The sequence below is a fragment of the Centropristis striata genome, chromosome 14 (genome assembly GCF_030273125.1).
Source record: "Centropristis striata isolate RG_2023a ecotype Rhode Island chromosome 14, C.striata_1.0, whole genome shotgun sequence".
NCBI classification, from domain to species: domain Eukaryota; kingdom Metazoa; phylum Chordata; class Actinopteri; order Perciformes; family Serranidae; genus Centropristis; species Centropristis striata.
The window spans coordinates 22,467,758-22,491,923 of record NC_081530.1 but is presented as its reverse complement, the minus strand read 5'-3'; the positions used below and the strand labels follow the sequence as shown (position 1 = coordinate 22,491,923).

General features: G+C 38.3%; 2 protein-coding genes across 4 annotated transcripts; both read right to left on the bottom strand.

Moving 5' to 3' along the window:
- Nucleotides 1-1,188: 1,188 nt before the first annotated feature.
- LOC131984475 (heterogeneous nuclear ribonucleoprotein R) lies at nt 1,189-12,150 on the bottom strand. Of its 3 annotated transcripts, XR_009395567.1 has the most exons (15): nt 11,258-12,150; nt 9,828-9,988; nt 9,605-9,723; nt 9,417-9,524; nt 9,188-9,301; nt 8,865-9,041; nt 7,977-8,112; nt 7,652-7,857; nt 7,085-7,234; nt 6,875-6,996; nt 6,247-6,785; nt 4,191-4,251; nt 2,331-2,391; nt 1,550-1,670; nt 1,189-1,338 (listed from the first exon to the last, which is right to left on the bottom strand). XR_009395567.1 is itself a non-coding variant. In XM_059349300.1 (13 exons), the coding sequence occupies exons 2-12, from the start codon at nt 9,982-9,984 to the stop codon at nt 4,217-4,219; spliced, it is 1,863 nt and encodes a 620-aa protein (XP_059205283.1). In that variant the 5' UTR covers nt 9,985-9,988; nt 11,258-12,150; the 3' UTR covers nt 2,271-2,391; nt 4,191-4,216. The 3 variants fall into 3 exon arrangements, 2 of the variants coding, with proteins under 2 accessions (XP_059205283.1, XP_059205282.1); XM_059349300.1 differs by lacking the exons at nt 1,189-1,338; nt 1,550-1,670 and having other exon boundaries at nt 2,271-2,391; XM_059349299.1 differs by lacking the exons at nt 1,189-1,338; nt 1,550-1,670; nt 2,331-2,391; nt 4,191-4,251 and having other exon boundaries at nt 5,359-6,785.
- Nucleotides 12,151-12,290: 140 nt separating this feature from the next.
- LOC131984478 (ATPase inhibitor A, mitochondrial-like) lies at nt 12,291-14,896 on the bottom strand. Its single transcript, XM_059349302.1, has 3 exons — nt 14,737-14,896; nt 12,713-12,825; nt 12,291-12,597 (listed from the first exon to the last, which is right to left on the bottom strand). Exons 1-3 carry the CDS (start codon nt 14,806-14,808, stop codon nt 12,456-12,458), a joined length of 327 nt encoding a protein of 108 aa, XP_059205285.1. The 5' UTR covers nt 14,809-14,896; the 3' UTR covers nt 12,291-12,455.
- Between the last annotated feature and the right edge of the window lie 9,270 nt (nt 14,897-24,166).

Below are 24,166 nucleotides of genomic sequence, written 5' to 3'. Positions count from 1 at the left end.
AAATTAATTAACAATAACTTTAGCGACTGAGACGGCATTAATTAGCTTAACCGGCAATGTATCAAGATGACGTTTATTATCTTTAGCTTAATATTCTGGCATATGCTTATTCATATGTTTTTGCTTGACTTTGAACACACGTTTTGTAAGTTATGTGATAACATTCAGTGTAAACTGAAAATACTTATATATTTAAATGCATATTGCGCCGCCGGCGTCGCTGTTTCTACGCTCGCCATTTTTAAATCTCCCGGTAGACCGGTGTGCGCAATGCTTTACGGGTAGTCGGAGCGCACGGAGGATACACACATGCATCCTCGGAATTTGGGCAAAAGAAGGACTCTGTCCTCCGGAGCATCCTCGACATTGGGACAGTCCTTCGGCGGATGTCGATGACGTAGTGTCCTTCAAATCCAGCCATTTGAGCATCCTTCCTTGACTTTGGGACACAGCCAATGAGATGCAGGTTGTGAACTTACTTTATCAGTATTTCCGCAACTTCTCCACAAAATTAAGCAAAGCCGATTCGATCGCGGTTAGCTCTAGCATTGTAATCAAGCAAAAATTATTTTAAGACCGGTACCCTTAGAATTAGTACATTGGTTAAATTTAACCTACAATCCATGCTCCTCCGATTCTGACAGCTCAAACCTCATGAATTAACCTTTCATTTACCAACAATAAAGCAGGAAATGGGAAACGCATTAAACAGGATTTGCACAGGTAGACAACCCTTAATGTTAATACACCCGTACCCCATTCCTATCCGTTTGTGTGGTGAGGCCATAGACTGTATAAATAAGGGTGAGGCCTGCATACCGCAGTCATGGACGAATTATGAGACAATAGCCACCTGGGCACAGATATGCAAAAGGCCCCACCATTGTTCATACTTAGGAGCAAGTAACTTTGTGATGCCTTTGCCTCTTTTTTGTGTGTCTCTGTAGATGTAACGCACCATCTTTTTTATTACATTGATTTTATGTCTTTAACGTCTCTGTGGTCATTTTCATTCCTTTGTGCTCTTTGAGTGACATTTTTTGCAGGTGAAGGCTAGTAAACCATCCATGACAGTAGGAACCCCTATTTTACTTCAGTGAACTGTGGATTGTAAACTCAAGTAAAAGTTGTGCACATGATCCATGTTAGAACATTAAAAATAAAATAAACTAAAAATTCACAAACACATTTACTTGGGCAATAAAATGTATTTAACAATCATGAGCAACAGATAATTTACTTTTACATTAATATAATTATTTAAGCTGGATAAAGAAGCAGCAGTCTGCTGGATGGGGCTCTGGATCATGACATGTCCAACAGTATCCTCCTACGCTTCTGCAGTAAGTGAAAAGACATTCATTAAATTAGAATGTAGATATTTCTCAAGACTCATGTAGTTATTGTTGCAAATGCACTACTGGTCTTCATACCGCTCATAAATCACAGTTACAGGTGTTACAACTTTAGTTGAATAATAAAATCAATAAAAACGTGACACATCAAGTTGGTCCAAGAACTGCTGCACTAATTGACAGTTATTTCTCACCTGTGCCTTCTGCTGAGCTGGTGTTGGAGTACTGGACCAGTCAGTAGTTCATTCTGAGGGATCTGAAACCCTGTGAGGAGTCCGGCTAGCAGCTTGTGGAGAACAGCCTCCTGACTGACAGCTAGAAAAGGGCCACAACCACGAGGACATGTTAATACATTTGATCAATCAGTTTGCACGCATCAACATGAGCATCGACACAAACAACAGGACAAGAGACAAAGGACTGTTTTTATTTTTAATATAATGCAATTGTTTTATAAGAGCTAGGGTTGGGTACCAAACTTTGATACTTTAAGGAACCAAGCAAATTGCCTCCACAGTATCTGTATAAAGAAATGCCATGTCATTTGGTGCCAAATTTAAATTTCTCATCAACGGAGTAAATCTCAGTGATCCAATAAGCAGGGAACATCCTTTTCCCAAGATCTATTGCCGTCTAATTTTACATATAAACATGTGTATACACACTATATTATGCACAGAAATGGGGTTGTGGGCGTGTGTTGCATAGAAGCTGAAAAATTAATCTAAAGATTGGTGTATGAATGTTGTAATTTATTTTTGTTACAATGGATTTTATGTAAAATTTTTAAAAAGTGTAAGCCAGATTTGCTACTTGATGCCACGTTGATATTCTGAAACCCAACTTACAGAATGTAGAGGTTCTAGGGAATAAAGAGGTCACAGAGATAAGCAGGACATTTTTTTTTCTAAAAAAATAAAAGTAGACAAACATATTGAGAGTCTCAGCATTAGTACAGATAATGAACAATCTTACCAATCAGTCCCTTCCATTTGTGTGAATTCATTCACATGGATGGGGGCAGCTCCATTACTGCCTGGTGACAAGAGGCAACATATAAAGACACAGTTCTGATGAGAAACTGTAAAAGGAAACTCCAGCATTTGATGGCACTTCAACACAAACCAAAATGTGTCAAATACATACAATTGGTTTTGTACTGTATTACTGTGCTCCCTATTTCAGTCTTACCTGTGCACTATTAATACTGTAGCCCATCTACTGCCATCTGGTGGCGTTAAAGGGTATACACATTTTCTGAGGCACAGCCATTGTTCTAACATCAGCAAATTTGATCAGTAATTCATCCAGTATCCCCAAAGTTATCTGAATAGGTCTGAAAAACAGCTCCTCAAGTTAATATCTACATATTATTTAACACCTTTGCAGCTCAGGAAATGGCCAAACAATGCCGCGCCGGATAAAGGAACAATGGTTCACTAGTGGTGCTGGTGTGGAACTGCTACCTCTAGCGGCTTAAGAGGGGAAATGTCCATCACCACCCTCCATTCACAGAATGTGTGCAGACAGCGGAGGTGATTTTGGTGCAGTGAGCCAAGACAGGCAACAGGTGTTTGCAGGGTTGTGGGGTTTATAGCGCTTACCAAATCCTTGGCTGTGTGCCTTCTGGCTGTTTAATCCAGCCTAAAGGAACAGCCATTTGGCTCTTGAAAATGTGCATGACTTCTCATTTGGCTAAAAAGGGACTGCTCCCCCTAAATCAAAAATAGATATTTTTTCATCTTACCTGTAGTGCTATTTATCAGTCTAGATTGTTTTGGCATGAGTTGCCAAGTGTTGGATAGAGGTGTCTGCCTTCTCTTAAATGTAATGAAAATAAATGGCACTCGGCTTGTGGTGCTCAAAACTAAGATTATTTCCCGATTGTTCAAGATAATCAATAGACCTTGTTGTTAACAGTTTAATGTAGAATCTATACTCGAAAACATAGTGTCTACATGAAACTGCTGCTAACACAAGGTCTGTGGATTATCTTGAGTTACCCGATCATGATTTCTGGAAGTGCCATACCCCGGCATGGGCCAAAAACTAAAGCCCTACGCTGGCCTCGGCACGTAGTTTCAAGTCCGAGCCTGGCTCCGACTTGACAAAGTCTGCAATTTCTGACATCAATCACATCAAGCTCTATCTGACGTGCGCCTTTTTTGATGCACACAAAAATACACACACACAGGCTCACTGTATGAACCTTAACTGTGTGCGTTACTTTTTTCTAGAAAAACAGGACATTTAATTTAGATCTTGACCGATCCTGAGGGCACATCTAGAGATTTAAACACAGCGTGGTGTCTCCTTTATGACACACTTACCATTTCTGCTGTGATTAAATAAGTCCTAGTTCAACCAAAGCCCAGTCTATGAAAGTGAAAAAAACAATCCGCTCCAAATCATCTTGGCCTATATCTTTCAACACTCTGCAGTTCACATGAAAACATTCTAGATCGATAAATACCACTACAGGTAAAAGGAAAAAACATTAAAAAAAACTGTGCCTTTGAGGGGAAAAATATGCACCATGTCTTAAAAGGAAATACGCACTGCTCGTGTATTCTCTTAACCCCCGTAACATGCTGTAAAAAATAATTTTAATATTTCCAATGATTCTTCAATCATTTAGGGACTTGTGCTCTTCATAGCCTGGGGGAAAAAAATCATACTCCCACTGAATAAAAAAAGAAGAAGCTTGATTCGTAGTACAGTATATTAGTAAGGAAACAAAGTACAAAGAACAAAGTATAATTATGGCTAATGTTTGTCCAGTGATTACAATTAGCTACAGGAGAGGAGACAGTACTCTGTGCAAGGCTAGCTCACCCTTGAGTACCGTTCAGGTGAGTTCCTCATTCTAGTGGTGCCGCTCTCAATGCTTCTCCACCTAGGCAGGTTGGAATAAGAGGACAGACACATGAAACAAAATACAATGATACCATGGTACCAAAAGGCAGATGCTAAAAACAATTTTCTATGGTAAACACACATTCTGACAGGTGGCTTGCTTTCTATGGCAGAAGGCATGTTTTAAGAATTTTAACCCTTTGGGTGGTCAGATCCTTGGTGTCTTCAAAAAGGAGAGCACAGATGGTTGAGATGATGTGCAGATTTGGGAAAAAAATGAATTGGAGACAACTCAGCATACAAGTACAGAATCCATCCAAAGTCAAATGTGTTGCTCTGTCAGTATCAGGACCTCATCAGTGCAAGTGACATTTCACTATTGTCCAAGATTGTACTTGTCCTTAAAGGGTTTGTGGTAACAGGAATACACAGTGCATGCTTCAGTCAACCTACCTTAAGAAAACTATATTTGTTAAAAAGGTGTAAAAGAAAACTAAAACTTGAGTTGCAAGGCACAGGGGATTTACACCTGTGATAATAATGCATGTTTTATTCCAATAAATTACCTCTGATGTTCTAGTATACTAACTCACACTAATTTGGAAAAAAGTATCAAATATATGCAGATTTCTATGCTTCTGCACAAGACATGCATTTTTTTTAGCTGCATCCCAAATATGTTTATTTTGCTGACTTTGTAAAAGGTAGAAGTGTTAAGTAAAGGACAGTACTTACTATTTTCTAGTAATTTAAGCATCCAAAATGTTCTACAAATATAAATCATCTTTATGAAGCAGTGTTCTCCTACATGAATGGCAGAGATGTTTACTAAAGCATGCACTGTTTACCTGTGCACACAAATTCAAAAGACAAGTACAAGCTTGAGTAATTGCAAGAAGTCAAATGTGCAGTTTGGTCCTTTAATAGTTGGTATTGTTGAAATTCATGATATAAATTCTGAGTGCAAGAAATGACTGTAGTCTGATGCAACATGCACTGAAAAATAAAGGGTTAAAATCCTGTTATCATCCAAACATCTTTCAGATTCTCTTGCGCAATTTCAGCCTTTTGTATTTATCCTTTGAGGCAAAAAAAATTTGAAGATCTTCATCCAAATGAGAGAATTGAGGTCAATGACAACACTGAATTTGAGTATCTGACAATTGACTGATGCTCAGCTGAGTTTTATTGAAACGGAACAAACGTAAAAGTTATAAATACAAATAACATCAGAACAAACTGCTATGGCTCTTAAGGTAAGCCAAACCAAATTCTATTGGGCAAGTTCAAAGAAAACATAGGAAGTTATGGTATCAGTTTAAAAAAAAACACAATTTATCTACCTCTAGAAATGCTAGGCATACACTTTGAACATTACAAAACTTTGATTTCTTCCTTCCTGTGGATTCTTTTCTCCACCATTGCAAAAAATGAAGTATGAAGCTCTAACCATATGCATTTATTTACAAGCAAGTCCCTAAGCAACTATGAGAAACCACAAATAAAGGGAGTACAAGAAGGGGAAGGAGGAAAGGGGCATGGACAAAAACTTCCTGCAAGGCAATATCATTATTTAATGTCCTCTCAGACTTTTGAGAATGAATGTCCACCTTTTTTGTGAATGTTCATTGTTGGCTTTAAAAGAATCAGGAACAGAACGTAACAATAAAAGTGTTTAGTGTGTTTTTTTTAAAGACACATGTCCCAATGTAACCGAAGGAGTAAGAAATGATTCACCACAACGGTTACGTTCACTTCTTCAGCCAAAAGGCTTTCCAGCCAATCATCTCGAGCCAATTCTGGGGTCTGTCCATTTATTTCTGAGATATATACAGAATTTTTTTTTCATGAGGGGTGAAGAATAAAAAGTCAATCAAAAATTGTGGCCAATCTCCTGTTTTTTTTTTCTTTTTATTGTTGTTTTTCTCTTTTTTTGTTGTCACTTTGCCAAATACCTTTGGGTGCATCTACTTCCACTGCTGCCCATAAGAATCCTGTGAAAACTCCATGGTGTCATTACTGTAACCATAGTTACCGGAATAGTCGGCCCCTTGCTGCAGGGGCTGCTGGGCGATGGGCTGGGACCCCCAGTTCTGTTGGTTGTTGGTCTGGCGGCGCTTGGAGTCAGGCTGGTTAAACACGTCTGCCTTCCTCTTTCCGCCGACGTTACCACCACGATTGCCCCTGGCACCGCGTGGACCGCGCCCCCTCTGTGGCTGGAAAGGGGCTCCCCGCCCTCCTCGGCCACCCCTTGGACCACCAAGGGGTGGCCCTCTTTGGGCGTAGCCCCCTCGGCCTCGTGCCGGGGGCGCTCCACGGGCTCTAGGTGGAGGAGGCCCTCCCCTGCTGGGACGAGTGCCACGGCCCCTCATGCTGTACACGTCTTCGTAGCCGTAGTACGGGTCTTCATAGCCACCACGGTAGTCATGATAGTCGTAGCCATAGTAGTCATCATAGTAGTCATCATATCCATAGTAATCTGGTGGATATGCATAGCCCCCACGGCCACCACGACCCCTGCCTCGGCCTGGTGGTGGCATGCGTGGAGGTGGGTAGTAGTAGTAGTCATCATACCTGCAGAGAGAGGATAGTGTTACATTTAAAGAATTCCCTATGAGCTAATTAGTTGGCTAGTTGACAAGTCATATGTCTCTGTCCCTCACCCTGAATTCCTTGTGGTCTGCCGAGCTGCTTGGCGCTCTTTCCTCTTCTTGTCTGGGGGCTTTGCCAGGACGATCTCAATTTCCTCTCCTCCTAATTCCTTCCCGTTCATCTCATCCATCGCCTAACCAAATAAAAACAATACATCACTATAATGTACAGAAAATAATCAGAGATACAACGTAGCTTATCCAAAAGCATAAAACCCCCACCTTTACGGCAGCATCCCTTTCTTCAAAATGAACAAAAGCATAGTCTTTCAACTTCTTCACTCGCTCCAGCTTTCCAAACTGAGAGAAGGTCTTTTCCAGAAGCTCTTCAGTCACTGCTGTGGCCAGCTTTCTTACAAAGAGCACCTTGACCTAGGAAGACACAAAGGAGGATGTTTGTTACTCTATAAAACAGGGCATATTTCAGAAATTATCCAGCATTTATAGGTAAATTACAAGCATTTTTAAAAGGTGCTCAAATAAAAAATGTCCAGACTCTCAAAGCTATTATCTAAGTTGTACTATAAAAATAAGCAGTTGGTTGCCCTCATGATGGTGTGGAGTGTAACGGAAAAATGCCAAAAGACAACAAAATGAAATAATACAAGATTTTTGGGTTGCAAGAATGACTATGTAGATGAGATACCAGATAATGTTATAAATCAAGCAATGCAGTAAATTAAAATACAGTTAATTCCTAAGCTTGAAAAAGTAACTTTAGAATCAAACATTTTCTAAACTAAAGACTTTGTATGAACTCTGATTTTTGTACTTTAGAGAGACACCAACCTTGGCCATGACCTCCGGGTCTGGCTCAGCCACAGGGTCAGCCCACTCCACAGTGACAGGGTTCCCCCACACCTTAACCTTGCCACTCATCAGGCGGCGGCGAGCCTGTGCTGCAGACTTGTGATCCTCGTACTCCAGGAAGCAGAAGCCACGGTTCTTCTTCTTGTCATCCGGCTGGTGGTACAATATCACCTCCTGGAGACCCTCTGTGAGACAAAAATATAAAAGCTGACCTCCAAAACAGTTCTCCATCTATCATCCTTTATGACTGCATATTCATTTTAATGAGTTTCTGACACAAATCCACCTGTGATTTGAAACTGACCTGTGACTTTGCCAAAGTCTTCCAATATACTTTCCCTTGTTTTGTTCTTTGGAATTGATCCGACAAACAGGCGATTGTTTGCAACAGATATACACACTCCCAAGTACTTGCCAGGGCGGATTTCATGGTTATCACACTGAAATAAAACGGAAAGACCGAATGGTGTGAAATTCATTTTAAATGAACATCAATGTAATGCATCAAGCAATATGAAGCTTGGATTTTATTTAAGGTCTTCAAAGTAATACTCCATAGATCACAGACTATTTTCTAAATATTTACAGTAGATGAACACTTGTCCCCACGGGAAAATTTGTATTCCTTTAAAACTAACTCAGTTAGTTTCGGGCTTGTCGGGCTGTACCAGTTTTGTTCTGCTTTTTACCGTCAAAGCTTTTATTGAGGTTTCTGAACGAAGCTTTGAATATCTGGCACCATATTTAACTAAGTGATCGACCTAAAACAAAATCCAAAATCAAATTTGCATAAAGTAATTATTCTGATTAAATTAGTGTTTTATTTTATTCACCTTTCTTTAATTAATATGTGGTTTTATAAATTGTACATACAAAGATGTTGTGAATTTTGGAAATTATAACAATTATCTTTTTTTAAATAAAGTTTGACTTTTGGACATTACAACGATTTGGATTCATGTTTAGATCACTTGAGTCAGAAACAACCCTACGCAGCAAACACCGGAATCTTATTACACAAATTCTATAATCCTAATAATATCAGTGTGGCCTAATGCGTATCTGCTACTGTGCAGATAAGCATTAGATTGGATTTAGAAAGCAAATATGATTTTATCAATGAAGCTTCAAAGGTTCTAACCATTTGGTACAGCCCTAATGGTTTCTTCCAATGCTGTGCCATTCTACTTACAAGCTTTACAGCCTTTTGGGCATCATCCTTATTGCAGTATGTGATGAAGGCGTAACCTCTATTCTGACCAGAGAGAGGGTCCATCATTAGCCTGAGGTCCCAGATGGCACCAGCTGACTCAAAGAGCGGCACCAGCTCATCTTCATACAAATCCCTTGGGATTTTTCCAACAAACACCTGATAAAGAAAGAAGAAAAGGGTGTAAGGATGTGTAAAGAACAAAATATATTTACACAATATTCAGCAGAATTGTGAATGGTAGCAGAACAGAGACCTAATAATTAAAAAATATTGTCAGGTGGCTATAAATAAAAATGTTCTACCTCAGTTCCAATCCCTGGTTGTGTTCCTTTGAACACATCCTCAGGTGGGGGACCTCCATATTTTCTCTGCCCTGTGGTGACATCCAGGGTGTATCCTGTCCGCTCCAACAGAGCCTGAAAAATACATAAGAAATAAGTTATTTGTTAAGCTGTTAATACGTTAAAAAGCAAATATGACTTTCATTTTGACCTTCTACACAACAAAGCTCAGCGACTTGACTTTGTTTACCTTTATTTTGGCCTCATCTGGTCCCTTGGTGGACTCTTGTACTTTACTTCCTTGTTTTTCTCTCTGTCTGTAAGTCTTCATGACTCCACAAAGGAAAGCGCTTTTATTCTACATTAAAAAATAACAAAACACAGGTTATTGTTAATAATCTACAATGACAATAAATCTCTCAAAATAAACAACATTACCTGTACGTGGGACAAGTCGCTCTCTTTGAATTGCTGCAGCACTGTGAGCGCTCCCTCCTCATTGAACTCACGCAGTGCATCAATGGCCCTTTCATCTAGGTCAACATAGGCCACCAAACCTACAATTACAAAGCATGTTTACTGTTAGACACCCACAGTACTCCAGCACAGCATGTGAATGTTACAGACCAAAGCTCTGCAGGTCAAAACAACCATCACCAACCTGTCTGGAAGATGTTATCTAGACTTTCAGCCACTTTCTGGGGCAGGCCAGCGTCAATGAGGGTCTGGTAATTCTCTGTGTGCTGTGCTGTCACTTCCATGGGCTCTTCTTCCTCCTTAGTCGGGGCAGAGCTACCGTTCACCTCAGCGGCAGCCATAGTCCTGTAATTTGTAAATTATAGAGCAACCAAGAAAAACAATGTAAGTCAAGTCAGCTAATTCATATGACACATTTACAAACAGGAGTTGACCAAAGTGCTTTACAGTTGAGGCAGACGGGTTCAGATCTGCCTTAATAAAAGGCAATAATAGAGATTATAACACAATAACAGAGAAAAGGGTAAAGAAAGCAAGATTGACCAAAATTGTGGGGGAAAAAATGAATTTAATAGCTAATGTAGTGAAATAAAAGTCAAAGTAATAAAATGTTACGTTAGGAAAAATAGAATAAAATCAACAACAAATAATAAACAAGGTTCATACACTTTGAGTGGTCAAATTCAAGCACTTTTCAAGCTTTTCCAGCACCTTACAACGGTTGTAAGTTGCATGTTATTTTTTTCATTGAACATTTGATTATCTATAGTCCGATTGCAAGAGAAATACAGTAATAATTTCAAGCACTTTATCCAAAATCCAAGCACTTTTCAAACCTTGAAAATACAACATTCAAATTTAAGCATTCTCAAGGATTTCAAGCATCCGTGTGAACCCTGAATAAAGCAGTAAGAGTAAGTTGATAATAACTTAAAAGAGATCAAACTAAAAGAGGGCGGAATAAAAGGTGGGTTTTCAAATGTTATTCAAAATGGCACATGGTAGAACAGGGCTGAATTTATTCAAGATATAACAACAAATACTAGGATTTCAATCTTATAATACCAAATGTATGTTTTAATAAAGACAACGTTAAGACAACTGTTAATAAGCAAATTGTTTTAAACGGATGCATGGTCAAAACTGACTTGGTGGCCTATATAACTTTAAACCATGACTTTCACTTAAAATAGTAACAGACGGCGTTTCTTATAACCGTAACAACAGCATACTATGGATTGCATTGTTAAAGCTACTCTAAGATAATGAACTGCTGCGAGAACGTGCAGGTATTGCATGGTAACACAACACGGTCACTTCAACAGTAGCCGCCGTCCCGCCCCCTTCACATGCAGCTTGCTAGCTATCGCGCTGATCACGTTTTATTTTCACATTTACATGGTTAGGGTAATTCTGAGCGAATGCAATTTAAACAATCGGGTGAATTTTACAATTTACAGAGAAATTAAACTTCCAGCGGTCGCATTTTGAGCTAATAATAACATTTGTTAGCTTGCTAGCTAGCGAGCTTCGGCGGAGGCCTCGCCGTGCAGAAAGACTGAATCCACACACACGCTCCGTACAGGGTGCAAACAGATAGTTAGCAAAACTTACCAGTCTAATTCGGGACACTAATAACGGCGTGTTTAAAAATGTAGAGCGATTAACTCGTCGCAGGGTCGTAAAAATGTCTAATATGGTGAATATGTTTGAGTCTAACCCACGAGACAAATTTCCAGACAGCTACGGTCTCGTCGTCGGCTCGCCCGAACAACGCCACCGCTCACCAAACATCGCGAGATTTGGACAAAAAAAACGCGCAGTTGGGAGGGTGTGTTCGTTTTGGCTTCTTTTAACCCGCAATCCGGCGAGAAATTATACCTATTATGGATCCCGTGGTTTATAGATTAGTGAAGACATGCTTTAAAATGTTAAACACACAACTATTGGCGTTGAATTGACCATCACACAACACATCAATGCATTTGATGCAAATTAAAGGCAGCCATAATGTACAACTGACCTAAATAAAGCGACAATACATTTAAAGCAACATCTATCGCAGGATATTTCAAAAAGGTATGAGATATGTCCTTAATGTAAACAAAGCAGCTCTATTTCCTCACTATAACAAAAGGTATAGGAGGTAGTTACGTTCAAGGGACGACGGTCAATCCGAGCGGGCAGCACGGTGATTGAAAACAAGCGCTTCCTCATCAACTATCCAATGACGGATGTTGAACGTTGACTGACGCGATTTAAACCCAATGAACTTTACCTTTCTGTACGGACTACATACATTATCGGCCTTTTTTCTAACACACATCCTGCAAGTTCCAACTCTAATACCATTTAGTTTGCTAGAAAAAGATTTAGTGAGTCCCAGTATCAGTATCCACAATATCAAGTCAAATGCAGTATGCAAAAGTAAAATACCAGAATTTCTAACTGCATCCATTTTTCCCTAGACTATTCAGTCCTGCAATCTGTACAGTACAGTACATATTATTTAAGGGTAGCTGCAGTATACTAAAAGTGAAAAGAAAACATATGCAAAAAGAACTCAAAGAACAACCCACAGCTGACCTTTACACAATAAACAAGATAGATGTACAAAAAGCCACACAGATGTTGAAAAGCTTTCATGTCGTGTAAAAATTAAGTGCTTTATTGTTTCTTTGTTTTTAATTTGGTAATCTTGATTTCTCATACAGGACCTGCCTTGACCAGCATTAAATCAATTAGTCAATAGTGGACAATTGACTTGGCAATCGGTTGGTCGGACGAAGAAATGATATGAGGCTTCCCAGCTTTAGTCGTCATGTTTCAGCTTTCTGATTTTGCCCTTGTGGCGGTCGATTTCCTTTTGTAGGCGCTCAATCTCCTTTTTGTGGTGGTCAATCTCCTCTGCATGATGCTTTCTCAGCGCTGCCATCTGCTCCTTCTCCTTCTGCCTGCAGGTGGAAACAATGTAGAGAGAAACCGAGGTCAAATCTTGTGGAAACCAAAGGCCACAGGCATGAGATTGCAACAGTGTGATTACTAATATACAAGCATGCTTAATCTCACCTAAAGTACCGCTCCTCCTCTGCCACTTCTCGCTTTCCGAGTGCACCACCTGCTTCCCTCACAGAGCCTCCACCACCTCCACCTTTGCCTACTCCTGAGCCAATTTCGCCAAGCTGGAATGAGCATATTTCACATGAGTATTTATTCTGAGACTATTTTCTGGTGGTCACAGAACTTTCTTGGTAATAAAAAACCCCAAAAACAATTGATCTTCTCATGTTTGTAAAGAAAAAAATCGCATAACTACATAACAATTTAGTAAAGATAATAAGGTATTGCTCCTATATGCTCATTGTGTAAATCTAAATACAATCAATAAACCTCTTTATTTTCTGTTGGTTCTCAAAAATGTTGTACAGATGTTTCTTTGTTAGTTGCTTCAGTAAACTAAAATTACACTGAATGCATGGTTGAGCTAGAATTAAACTATTTATCCAGATGGAAATTGTTGTGCAGCAGTTGCAATACAGTAAAAAAATGCAAATTTAAAAGTCTAGGTTAGCAATAAAGTGCAAATAGAAAAATTTATACAATGTCAAAGTCAGACCACCAGCATAGGTGATAAAACATAAATAAACATATATTCTATCTGCTCATACTAAAAACAGAACAATTGACTGACATTTTATTGACTAAAAAACAAACAAACAGTGGTGCTAAATTTAGACTCTTCTCATTGATGTGGAAAGATTTTGCAATACTTAAACAATCTCTGTCACAACAAAGATACAACTCATGCTGAAACACATTAGATGACTTTATTATTTTTTATGCTGTATCTGCTAGAAGTTACACATATTTTACTATTACTTAACCTACTTGTATATGCAGACATGTGTTTACTGACATGTCCCTTATCTCCATTGTTCAATAAACAAACATCTTGTTCACTGCCCGTATCAAATTTTAAAGACAAATACTCACATATTTTACTTGAAATAACAAATAAATATTAGCATTACATTGTGTTTATGTATCAAATATAAGGTTATCATGAAAAATGGCTCTTTCATTTATTAGATACCTATTAGTGGAATTATATTCCCGATTAATTAACTACAGTTCAGGCAACATCTCAGTGTTGTATATGTAGTAAAGTGTATTTTAACAAATTTAAATAGTGTTGGATAAATGGATATACAAATATATTGAAGTAAAAAGTAAAATACTTCTCTGTGAAATGTAGTGAAGCAGTAGAGTAGGATAAAAAAAATAAAATGCTATCTCAAATTAGTACTGCTACTAAACCTATTTATTGCCAGTGTTTTGCACTGTTCAATAACTCCTTTAAAGAAAAATATATTTCATTATCTAGGTCAAATGTTAAAGACTAAAGTACTCGCATTTTTTACCAAGTGAGAGTTGCGATACAGCAATGAAAAAACAAATCGAAAATATGTAAATATTACGAGAAAATTGTGTTTATATATCAAAAGTAAAAAGTGTTGAGCAAAATGGCTCCTTTAATTTATTATCTGTGAAATTGTATTAATGATTCATGAGGTAAAGTTCAAGCAACATTTCAGTGTTGTCAAGTTAGAGCTAATTTTAACAACTGAACATACTGTTCGGGTTGTTTTATAAACAGCTGTCAGATAAATATAATGGTAAGTAAAAAGTATATTTCACTCTAAAATGTAGTGAAACAGAAGTGTAAAGTAAAAAAAATGGTGCAAATGTCTAAGATGTGTACTAAAGTAAATTTAATTAGTTGCAACTTGCACTTTAGTAATGCTACAACACCAGGAGTGCAAGTAACAAGTAACACAGGAGCTTTTTAGTTTCTTATGCATGACTAGAAACATTTATATCGTTACAGTGGGGTCAGAAACAACTTGCTGCAGCCTTTAACGCGACGTGCCATCAGTGAACCAGCACAACAAGTTGATCTCTTGTTGTGTAACTTCGCAGCGAGCTCGCCTTGCTAACGTCGTCCGAGACCAACAACTGTGCTGCTACCACCAAAGCTAATGCTAACAAGTAAAAAGTCATCAGTCCGCTCCACCACCACCACTCAACGTTACCTGATCAGATCCCATTCTGATCTGAGAGAAGATGCACCTCCTCAGGTTTGCTCTAATTAAAAATCCTGACATGATACTTTTTGATGTTAGTGTTGAGGGCAGGCAGAGACAACTTGAGTGTGTCTTCTGGTCCTTGGCTGGAAATGCGGAAATTTAAGCGTAAACGTCTCGCAAAGGCGTGCCCGGGGTGCAGACAGCCACCTCTCAAACATGTGTTCTTGTTGCTGCCCCCAGGCGGTCAGGCGTCGGTACTGCAAGGAGGCATTATGCAGTGGGCTCTTCACACAAGTGATCTATCTTGCAGCTGTGTTCATGCAGCAGGAGTGGTGCAAAGTAACTAAGTGCATTTACTCAAGTACTAAAATGTAAAGGTTCTTGTACTTGACTTAAGTATTTCCATTTTATTTAACGTTATACTTCTGCTCCACTGCTACAGAATTGCACAATTTCCCCTCAGGGATTAATATCTGCTCTGTCTGTCCGTCTGTCTGTCTGTCTGTCTGTCTGTCAGAGGTACATATTGTACTTTTATCTGAGAGCATAAATCCTCTCCAGAGAATAGAGATCTGTTAAATTTGAATGCGTTTCTTTCGTAAGGTTATCTTGTCTTAAACTAAATAAAACCCCAGTGAGATCACCTGGAAAATGCTGTTTTTCTGACACCATGAAAAATTTACTTATTAGTCAACTGTGGTTCTCGCAAGACAGTGACGCTAAAACATATATCATATAATTTCATGCATTGCTGTAGATTAAGATCCCCAACCATATATAAACAAGTGAAACTAGCTTAATCTTAAGCATTTATAAAATATAACAAACACAATAGTTCAGCAGTAGAATGAATCCAAAAACAGCATTTAAAATATAACAGATATATATATATAACAGTATAACACTGACAGGGAACATTTTACTGCACAATGAGTACATTTGTTGACATGTCAAAAACTGCCAACCATAATGTGTTAAACTTGTGTATTGCGGGTCACTAAATCTAGAAGTGATTTGGTTCAGGGATTCCCCGATAAAAAAGCAATGTTTTAACCCAAGTAAAATATAATTTGTTATTGGAAAGTTATGTCCTCATAGATTTTGAATTGCTGCTCATAAAGAAAATCAACATTTAAAAAAAAGTTTTCCTGGCCTCCTTAGCACTGACTGAAACCTTCTCTCTATGACCTAATAAATTATTAAAATTGATTAAATTCATTCTGTAAAATGCATTGTAATTTTCCCTTTGATTAGAAACTAATAACACTGACCATTCTGGAAAATTATTTAAAAAAATAATATGAAAACATGGACCCATAAAGTAAAGCAACCTCACTTGTACAGAACTGAAGTTTGCACCATGAAAAGCCAGACAAGTGTTTATCCTGCACCTTGTCAAACACTTATCAGAGCTGAGCAGCAGACACAGATCAACAGGTCTCAAGTCCAAGACAGATAAGTGCAGTCAGTGGGAAAACAAGCACAATCTGTCACTCATTTCTAAACCTTTCTAATGCAGTCATACAAAAGATTACAATACAGAGAACACAGGCTTCCTCTTCTTTGTGTTCAGTCATTTTCATCTATTGATCACCCATAAAAAGCTGCTCAGGCCCATCCAGTTAATTTGATTTTATAACCGTTGTCTACAGGCCTGTGCAGCAATCCGGTATCCTTGTGTTGTGGGCCTATTACTCAAAAGGATGAGGCACAGTGCTCATCTCTCAAGTGCTGGATGAGACACACTCAGCAGCACAAAGGGAAGCATTGCACAGTAAAGCGAGGTTGTGGGTGTTTTGTACAGATGAGTCATAATGGAGTCCCACTGATGAAGAGTCCTCCCTGCCAGACAATGCTCAGCCCGTATGAGCTCACCGCCCCTGACCCTCCCCTCTCTTCATCGTCTGAATCCAGCAGAGTTGACGGTCAATGAACAAGTGTAGGAGTGGCGCTGTTGTGATGACGTGCTTTATCCTATCAAGTGGTTTAAGTTCAGCAATGACCATGGTGATGCGGAAGCTCCAATGAAAAAACGACGTATGTATAGTAATTGTTCCACCGTGTTCTGAAATTCAACATCCTTGGTTTATAAAGATGGGAACAAGATATTAACAACAGAATAACGTCAGTAAAAAAAAAAACATTTATATGTGGTTTGACTGGAACTCATTACTTTATACTTTATTATCCACATCAGTTTGTGTAAACTGCACACCAAAGGTAGTAACACACTTGCAACAAATGGTGGCAGTATAATCTCATACAGATGGAGGGCAGCTGCTTACAGTGAATATGGAATAAGCTTCATATAGCAATGATATATAACAATTTCTTCTTCTCTTGTAATGGATGACAGCAAGTGGGTGGCGCACTCATTTTGCTTCGAATGAGTGAGAAAATTTAGTTGCACCAAGAAAAATGAATATACACACTGATATATTATATGTTATAATTATATGTTGCTGATTTTGCTGCAACAAAATTATTGATGCATCTTTAAAATAATAAGAGCAATAAGGGGAGCATCAACATACAGCAATTATTTATGTGAATACCTTCCAATGCAAAACTACCTTTGAGGAGAGAATTAATCATAGCTGATTAGAACTGGAAGTAATGTATTGTTTAGGAGAAAATATCAGCTAACACACAGAGGCAAACTGAACTTTAAGAGTCTGTTTTTGTGTGCGGCCGTGCACATTTGTGCATGTTTTTTTATGGTCATGTATGGACTTCCGGTCCACTGGATACAGAGCAGCCAGTTATCTGGATCCTTTCAGAGCTGCTCACCTCGCCGGCTCAAGTGTTGCCATAGGAAATAGTATCCTGGCAACAGCACTAACCTGAGCAAAGACAAAGTAAGGTCATGCAGACAACAAGATGTGGTACAATGTGCCTGTATGAACAACTCATTTTCATAACCTCGGCTTGCGAGGATATTCATTATAATTGTGTCATATTATCCTTTCAGCATTTTTGCACTATTATATGAGATTTTGTGTGTGAACTCACATTACTTGTGCATGGCTCACACTTTTTGGTGCAGTCTATTATGAATCCACATGTATGGATGTAATGCTTATAATCAGCCTCCTTCAATAGTGTTCTCATCTGAAATTCATTCATTCCTCTGGGGAAAATGTTGATATGTTGATGCCGCCTCAGGGATGTAAGTGAACCTTTTGTTCAGCATTTCAACGCATATTGCTCAGCTAATAGCACCGTGTTGGCATGGTGTCACTTTAGTAAGGCAATGAAATGACAAACACATCCATTTCCTAGAAGCCTCTTTGTGGAGCACATTTTTCCAACATGCAAAAAAAACAAAAAACAGAAATTCAATTGCATTTGAGCTGCAGTGCAGGAAACTGTAGTATGCGTTTTAAATGTAGAGTTATGTCCCCTACGTGCAGCCAGCTCAGTCTGAATCTGCTGTTGCTAAAACTCCTTGTTCTTAACAGCCTGGATGATGCCACTGTTGCCATGGAGACCATCAGGATTGATAACGGGGTCCAGATTATTTGTGTTCTGTACATACAAGGTCTTTTGGCCAAGGAACAGTACACACTATTTACCAGATTCACAGGCAGCTTGGCAACAATTAAAGGGGAATATAACTCATTAAACAAACTGATAACAATGTGAAGAGTCCAGAAACTGTTGCAAAACACTGAAGGTGCATCACTTTTCACCCCACCTTGCAGCACAGAATCAGACAGCTGAATTATAATGTAAAAGCTTTCGTTCTCCTACAGCAATAACTGGCCACTTTGTACAATCACAGAGTAGAAAATAGGTAAGGTACACATTAACAGCGGTGAAATGTAACTAAGTACATTTACTCAAGTACTGTATGTGTACTTTACTTTAGTATTTCCACATATGTAACTTTATACTTCTACTTCACTACATTTTAGAGGCAAATGTTGTATTTTTCCCCCACTAAATTTAGCTGCCAGCTTTAGTTACTTCTCAAGTCCAGATTTAACATGAAAAAAATATGATGAATTTAATATGATTATGCATGTTCATAAATTAAAATTGAATTCACATAAAAGTAATTTAAGTTTACAAAAATAAAAAATGCATACATAAATGTATCAATACAAATAATACAATAATATATTTGGAATAATCTGAGTGGGGCCATTCTGCATAACTAGTACTTTTAATACACATTTTGATCCTGATTATTTTGTACCTTTTACTTAAGAAAGTTTTGAATGCAGGACTTTTTTTTACTTGTAGTGGAGTAATTCTGCATTGTGGTATTAGTACTTTTATTTAGGTAGTTATATAATTATATTCTCCTGCTCCTGCTACCAGCTCTGTTTGGCTGTACCTCTGAGCTTGAAGTGCAACTTGCAGCTTAGAGACTCCACTAAATAAATGTGTAGGGAAAATCATGTGGACAATACATTTTCAAAAAATATATACCTAAATATGCACTACAAGGAAGCTGGAGCCTATGACACTATTACCACAAAAATCAATAGGATATATCATCCGGAGAGCATGAATGTCAATGCAAAATACCTTGGCAAGCCACCCAGAGGTGTTAAGACATTAGAAAGATGTGACACTTTGACCTGCTGGTTGTGCAAAAAGAAAAGTAATAAAAATCACCAAAGTCATTAGGATTCTTCCTCTAGGCACCACAAGAGTTTGTACAAAGTGTCATTTCAATCCATCCAGTGATTGTCTAACCATTTCACACACAAAAAGTGAAGACACACAAATATGACTTACTTTCTTTATCACTTATCCTGGATAGGAAACCTGCAGTTGCAGATAAAAGACAGAAAAGTCCAAAAGACGATGAGATGAGATGACACATGAGAATGCTTCCTGTGTGTACAATAATGTATACACAGCACAATGATACACAATACTACAACAAACTACTCTGTAAAAATCTTAATTACCTCATAGGTAATGGAACCACATAGCTAGCATGTCCAAAAATATATAATTTCTTCACAAAGCAATGCCCGTTTCCCATGTCTGCAATTATCTCAATTAACTGCCAACCGTGCTTGAAGCCTCACTATTGACTGAGTCACTGGTGACTGCATTGAATCTCTCCAGGTTCCAGCTGATTTTATCGTTCATAATGTCCTCTACAATTCAATATTAACGCCATCTGCATTCCCTCAGTACCAAACCTGGTCATTAGTCCCCCCCGACCCAGTCGACCCCTGGGGTTAGCATACGGTCTGAAAGGAAGACAAGTGGCAATACCCTCTAAAAAAACCACCCTCAGAAGACCGCTGGCCTTTGGCTATGACGCACAGACACAGCTGTAATCCACTTCATTTGACATCTTGTCATTTAGAGGTAAAGACAGCACACCAGGAGGTAAAGTACAAGAACAAGGGAATGTGTGTGGGTGAAAGAGAGAAAGACATTGAAAGTGTATGTGCAGATATGAGTAAGTGGTTATTTCAGATTAGTGAGAGACCGTATCAACCTCGACAGTTCTCCTTATCTTTCCCGCTCCCTGTGCTGATTTCCTGAGTGGTCCGTGATTGCTTTAAATATGTATTGACATTCAACAGAAATTCTGCCATACGAATCAGACAAGCCGGCAGTTTAAGCATCTCAGGGTCTTGCTTTGGGATCTGTTACGCTCTGGAAAACAAGAGTACCATTTTAGTTGGAGGACATGCTGTGCCACAGCTGAAAACAATGGATGCAGCTAATCTTCAGAGCTGAAATTTTGTTCTCCAGCAATGACTGGAAACCCGCAACAAACACAGCACAACAGTACCATCAACTTAACAGCATAATCAGTTCTTAAACTGTTGAACTCTGAGTCCCTTTTTGTGGGTGTAAATGTTAATATCATACATTTTAAATGTGTACCTGCATATAAAATCCTTATAGGATTATAAGATACACCTAATTATATAAGGGAATTTAACTCACTAACATCAGAAAGGTTGCTACTGGTTTAAAGCAGACACAGTCTCTGACCTGTTACAACAAAAACTGAGCAATACATGCTTTAAAAAAAATCATTAAAGAGTTACAGGCAGACCTGTCTCCACAGTGCTGTGTCAGCGCTGGAGAAGGTCTGGCAGCACACATTATCATCCTATAGGGAAAAAAACAAACACTTCAGCTTGTTTGGTATTTCTTTAAACTAATCACAATTGTCTTGGGGGGCGCAAAGCCCACAATGCAGCAATAGGGCCCCGGCAAAATGGAGAGCAGATGTAAACCGGGGAGGAAAATTCCACAGTTCACATCCAGAGAGTCAAACTAAAGGTACTATATGTTATTACTGACACATGCTAAAATGCTAAAACAGTTTTTCTTTTCCACTTTTCAGCCGTTAATGATTGAGATACAGAGTGAAAGGGGAAGACAGAGGAGAGGACATGCAGGAAAAGACTCAGTGCCGGATTCGAACCCGAGCCCACTGCTTTGCAAGAACTAAACTTTAGTGGTAAGCGCTCTACCAATGGGACACCACGGCCAAAACAGTTTTGAAACAAAAAGGCTGAACTGTATTTGCCCCATTATATTATTTTTTGTTGGCTAAAAATCAAACCAGTTGTCATAATACATTAGTTAGTATCATGGGTCACATTAGCCAGGGAGGCAGTTTGGCAAACTAGCCAGCTTACAATCCATTTGGTATTTTTGTAGCAATATTGTTTGTGAGCAAGCAAGCTTTGCCGGCTAGCTGTAACTTAGCAACGGTGAAAGGATCTAGTGTTGTAATTTGCAAACGGCAAGCAAGCAACAAGTTAAAACAGCAGAAGAGGTCATGTGTCAGTTCTAAAAACAGCACACACAAACAGTTTGCGGTTGTAAAAAAGTGATAAAAACGTAAATAAATGTACATAAATGCCGGAAGTGACTGCCGCAAGTTAAAAAAAAAAACGTGATTCACGCAACTTACGTAAACAACGTAACAGCTGTTGTTATGCACTCAAGACAGTATTTTGCTGTGCTAGGTAGCTTTTAATTAATTGGCATTAGAAAGCAAGCTAACGTTGTTAACTGTTGTCATGCTGTAGGGGAGCTGAAGAAAGGCAACGCACTTAGAAGCCTACCTAAATGCCACATCCTTTGTTTTTTTCTGGCTCTTGTAAGTGGTTGTAGGTAACTGAGAGAGTGAAGGAAGTTTTTAAGTTATATCACAATCACAATTATAATGGCTTCACATAATACCTTTAAGAGGAAGATTTCCCCACAAGATCCGTTTAGTAGCTGTTCTCGAGCGATCTATCACATCACATGAACTTCTTCAGGCTTCCGTTGTTTAACTTTTATGTAACCAGGTGGACAAAAACTTTGAATATCTACAAATCCACCTTGACAACGCTGCCAAACTCCTTCTGCTGATGAGGACAGTGTGATGTGATTCAAACCCCCCAACAGCTCCTAAAAAGACCTTGGGATAAAAACCTGCAGCTGTTTCCCAGTGTTGCTGCTGGAGTTGTGTATTGGTTTGTGATACTTTTACTGTGTCCACACCTGCATATAAATTAGGTTACATTACATAACAGTGTTCAGGCAAGAAGCTGATGTTGGAGTGAGAGAGCAGGCGGTACTTCAGTGTCTCGCTTGTTGACAGGTTGCAGCGTCGCTGGTTAAAAGACATTGACTGGTGCCAGAGATTTAATCAATCCTTTAATTGTGTAACTGTCTCTCTAATCACTGCTTCTGTCCAGTATCTCAGATAAACTGTCACCTTACAGTGTCATACACTTTTTAAGTGACACCATGCAGAAAGCAGCAGCATTAATGGATTTATGAAGAGACAGCCAAAGATACTTTTTCTTTCACAGCTCCCCTCAGTCTTTTCTTTTCTCCTTGTTGTGTAATATTTAGTGCTCTGCAGAGAAAATCACTGAGATGCAAGGTTTCTTATATTCACTGAAGCTTGGGCTGTATCACATATATATCTATATTTGATTCATGTTTAATACTACACTATATCTATTTTTTAACGTATTGTCCTGTCCATGCAACAATCTATTTTAACCAATAAGCAATATCTGTACAATAAAAAATACTCTTAGGAAAAGCCTTGTGCAATATTAACAATAACACTCAATAGCAGCCAAGTGTTTTATGCATATAATGTAGATATATTTATGCATGCATATAATATCTTATTATTTTTTTATTTTTACATATTTATATAAAAGTCTATCGTATCTTTTATCTTTTAATAACCCTGAAAATATTTTGCAATTCTAAAAATATATAATTAAGTGTATATATATATATATATATATATATATATATATATATATATATATATATATATATATATATATATATATATATATATATACATAGCTCAATATTTTGTACACATACATGCACAAATGTGAAAATGTCTACCACCCATAAAATCCAGAAAATTATCATTATTTGTTATTAATTTTTTTATTTATTTTGGGAGAACAAAATAGACAGTGAAGTAATCAAACTTCCTCTTTCCCATTATATTTAATTTCCTATCCAAGCTTAATAAAAATATTTGTTACAGGAAATGAAAATGCAGAATTCAACCTTGCTGCTGCTTTAATTACAATAATTTCATGTACTGCTGACAATCATTAAGAAAACACGACTGCCTGTGGAAAAGAAATGGCTTCTTCTCTTTCTGTTCTTTCACTTCTCTCGGGGAGTTTAAAGACCTTCTCCTCTCTGCCCGTCTTGAGGATTAGCATCTGCTGTTTCTATAGCAACAGCCTTCAATTAAGAAACAGCCAGGGCCTCGCTGTTACTGCCAGCAAGGTGCTAATTGATACTGGATTTCACGTCGGGAGGGTTGGGGGGTTGAGATGAGAATGGTGTGTTATGTATGAGTGTGTGTGCTGGATGGTGGGTGGTGGTTAGTCATTGACAGCTTTAGGATGTTATTAGCATTGGGACTCTGTTTTTCACACACAGAGAGAAACTGCATCTGCATATACTAATTATTGTGATTTTGATTGGATTTGATTTGTTAATGGCTGATGAGAGAGAGGGGCTGTCTCCTTCTAGATAATACTTTAAGAAAAGGCTTCATTATAGCTGCATACAGATTGTGTATGTGTGTTTATGTGGCTATACAGTATGTGTGTGTGTGTGTGTGTGTGTGTGTGTGTGTGTGTGTGTGTGTGTGTGTGTGTGCGTGCATGGTCGCAGCAACCTCTTGCACCTAAAGGGAAGTTGTGTGTTATAATCAGTGGTGGAAGAAGTATTGCTCCACTACAAGTAAAAACCCTGCATTCAAAACTTTAAAAAAGTAAAAGTACAAAAGTATCAAAACAATCAACAATCTGAGTTATTATTATTAGATTAGTTGTTTTTGGTGCATATATGTAAGCAACATTTTAATTCTGTAAAGATAAGCCCCCCTTTTTGAACTACTTAATATACTGTTATGAGGTTTAATAAAAAAATAAAAAAAAGTCTAATCACTTCA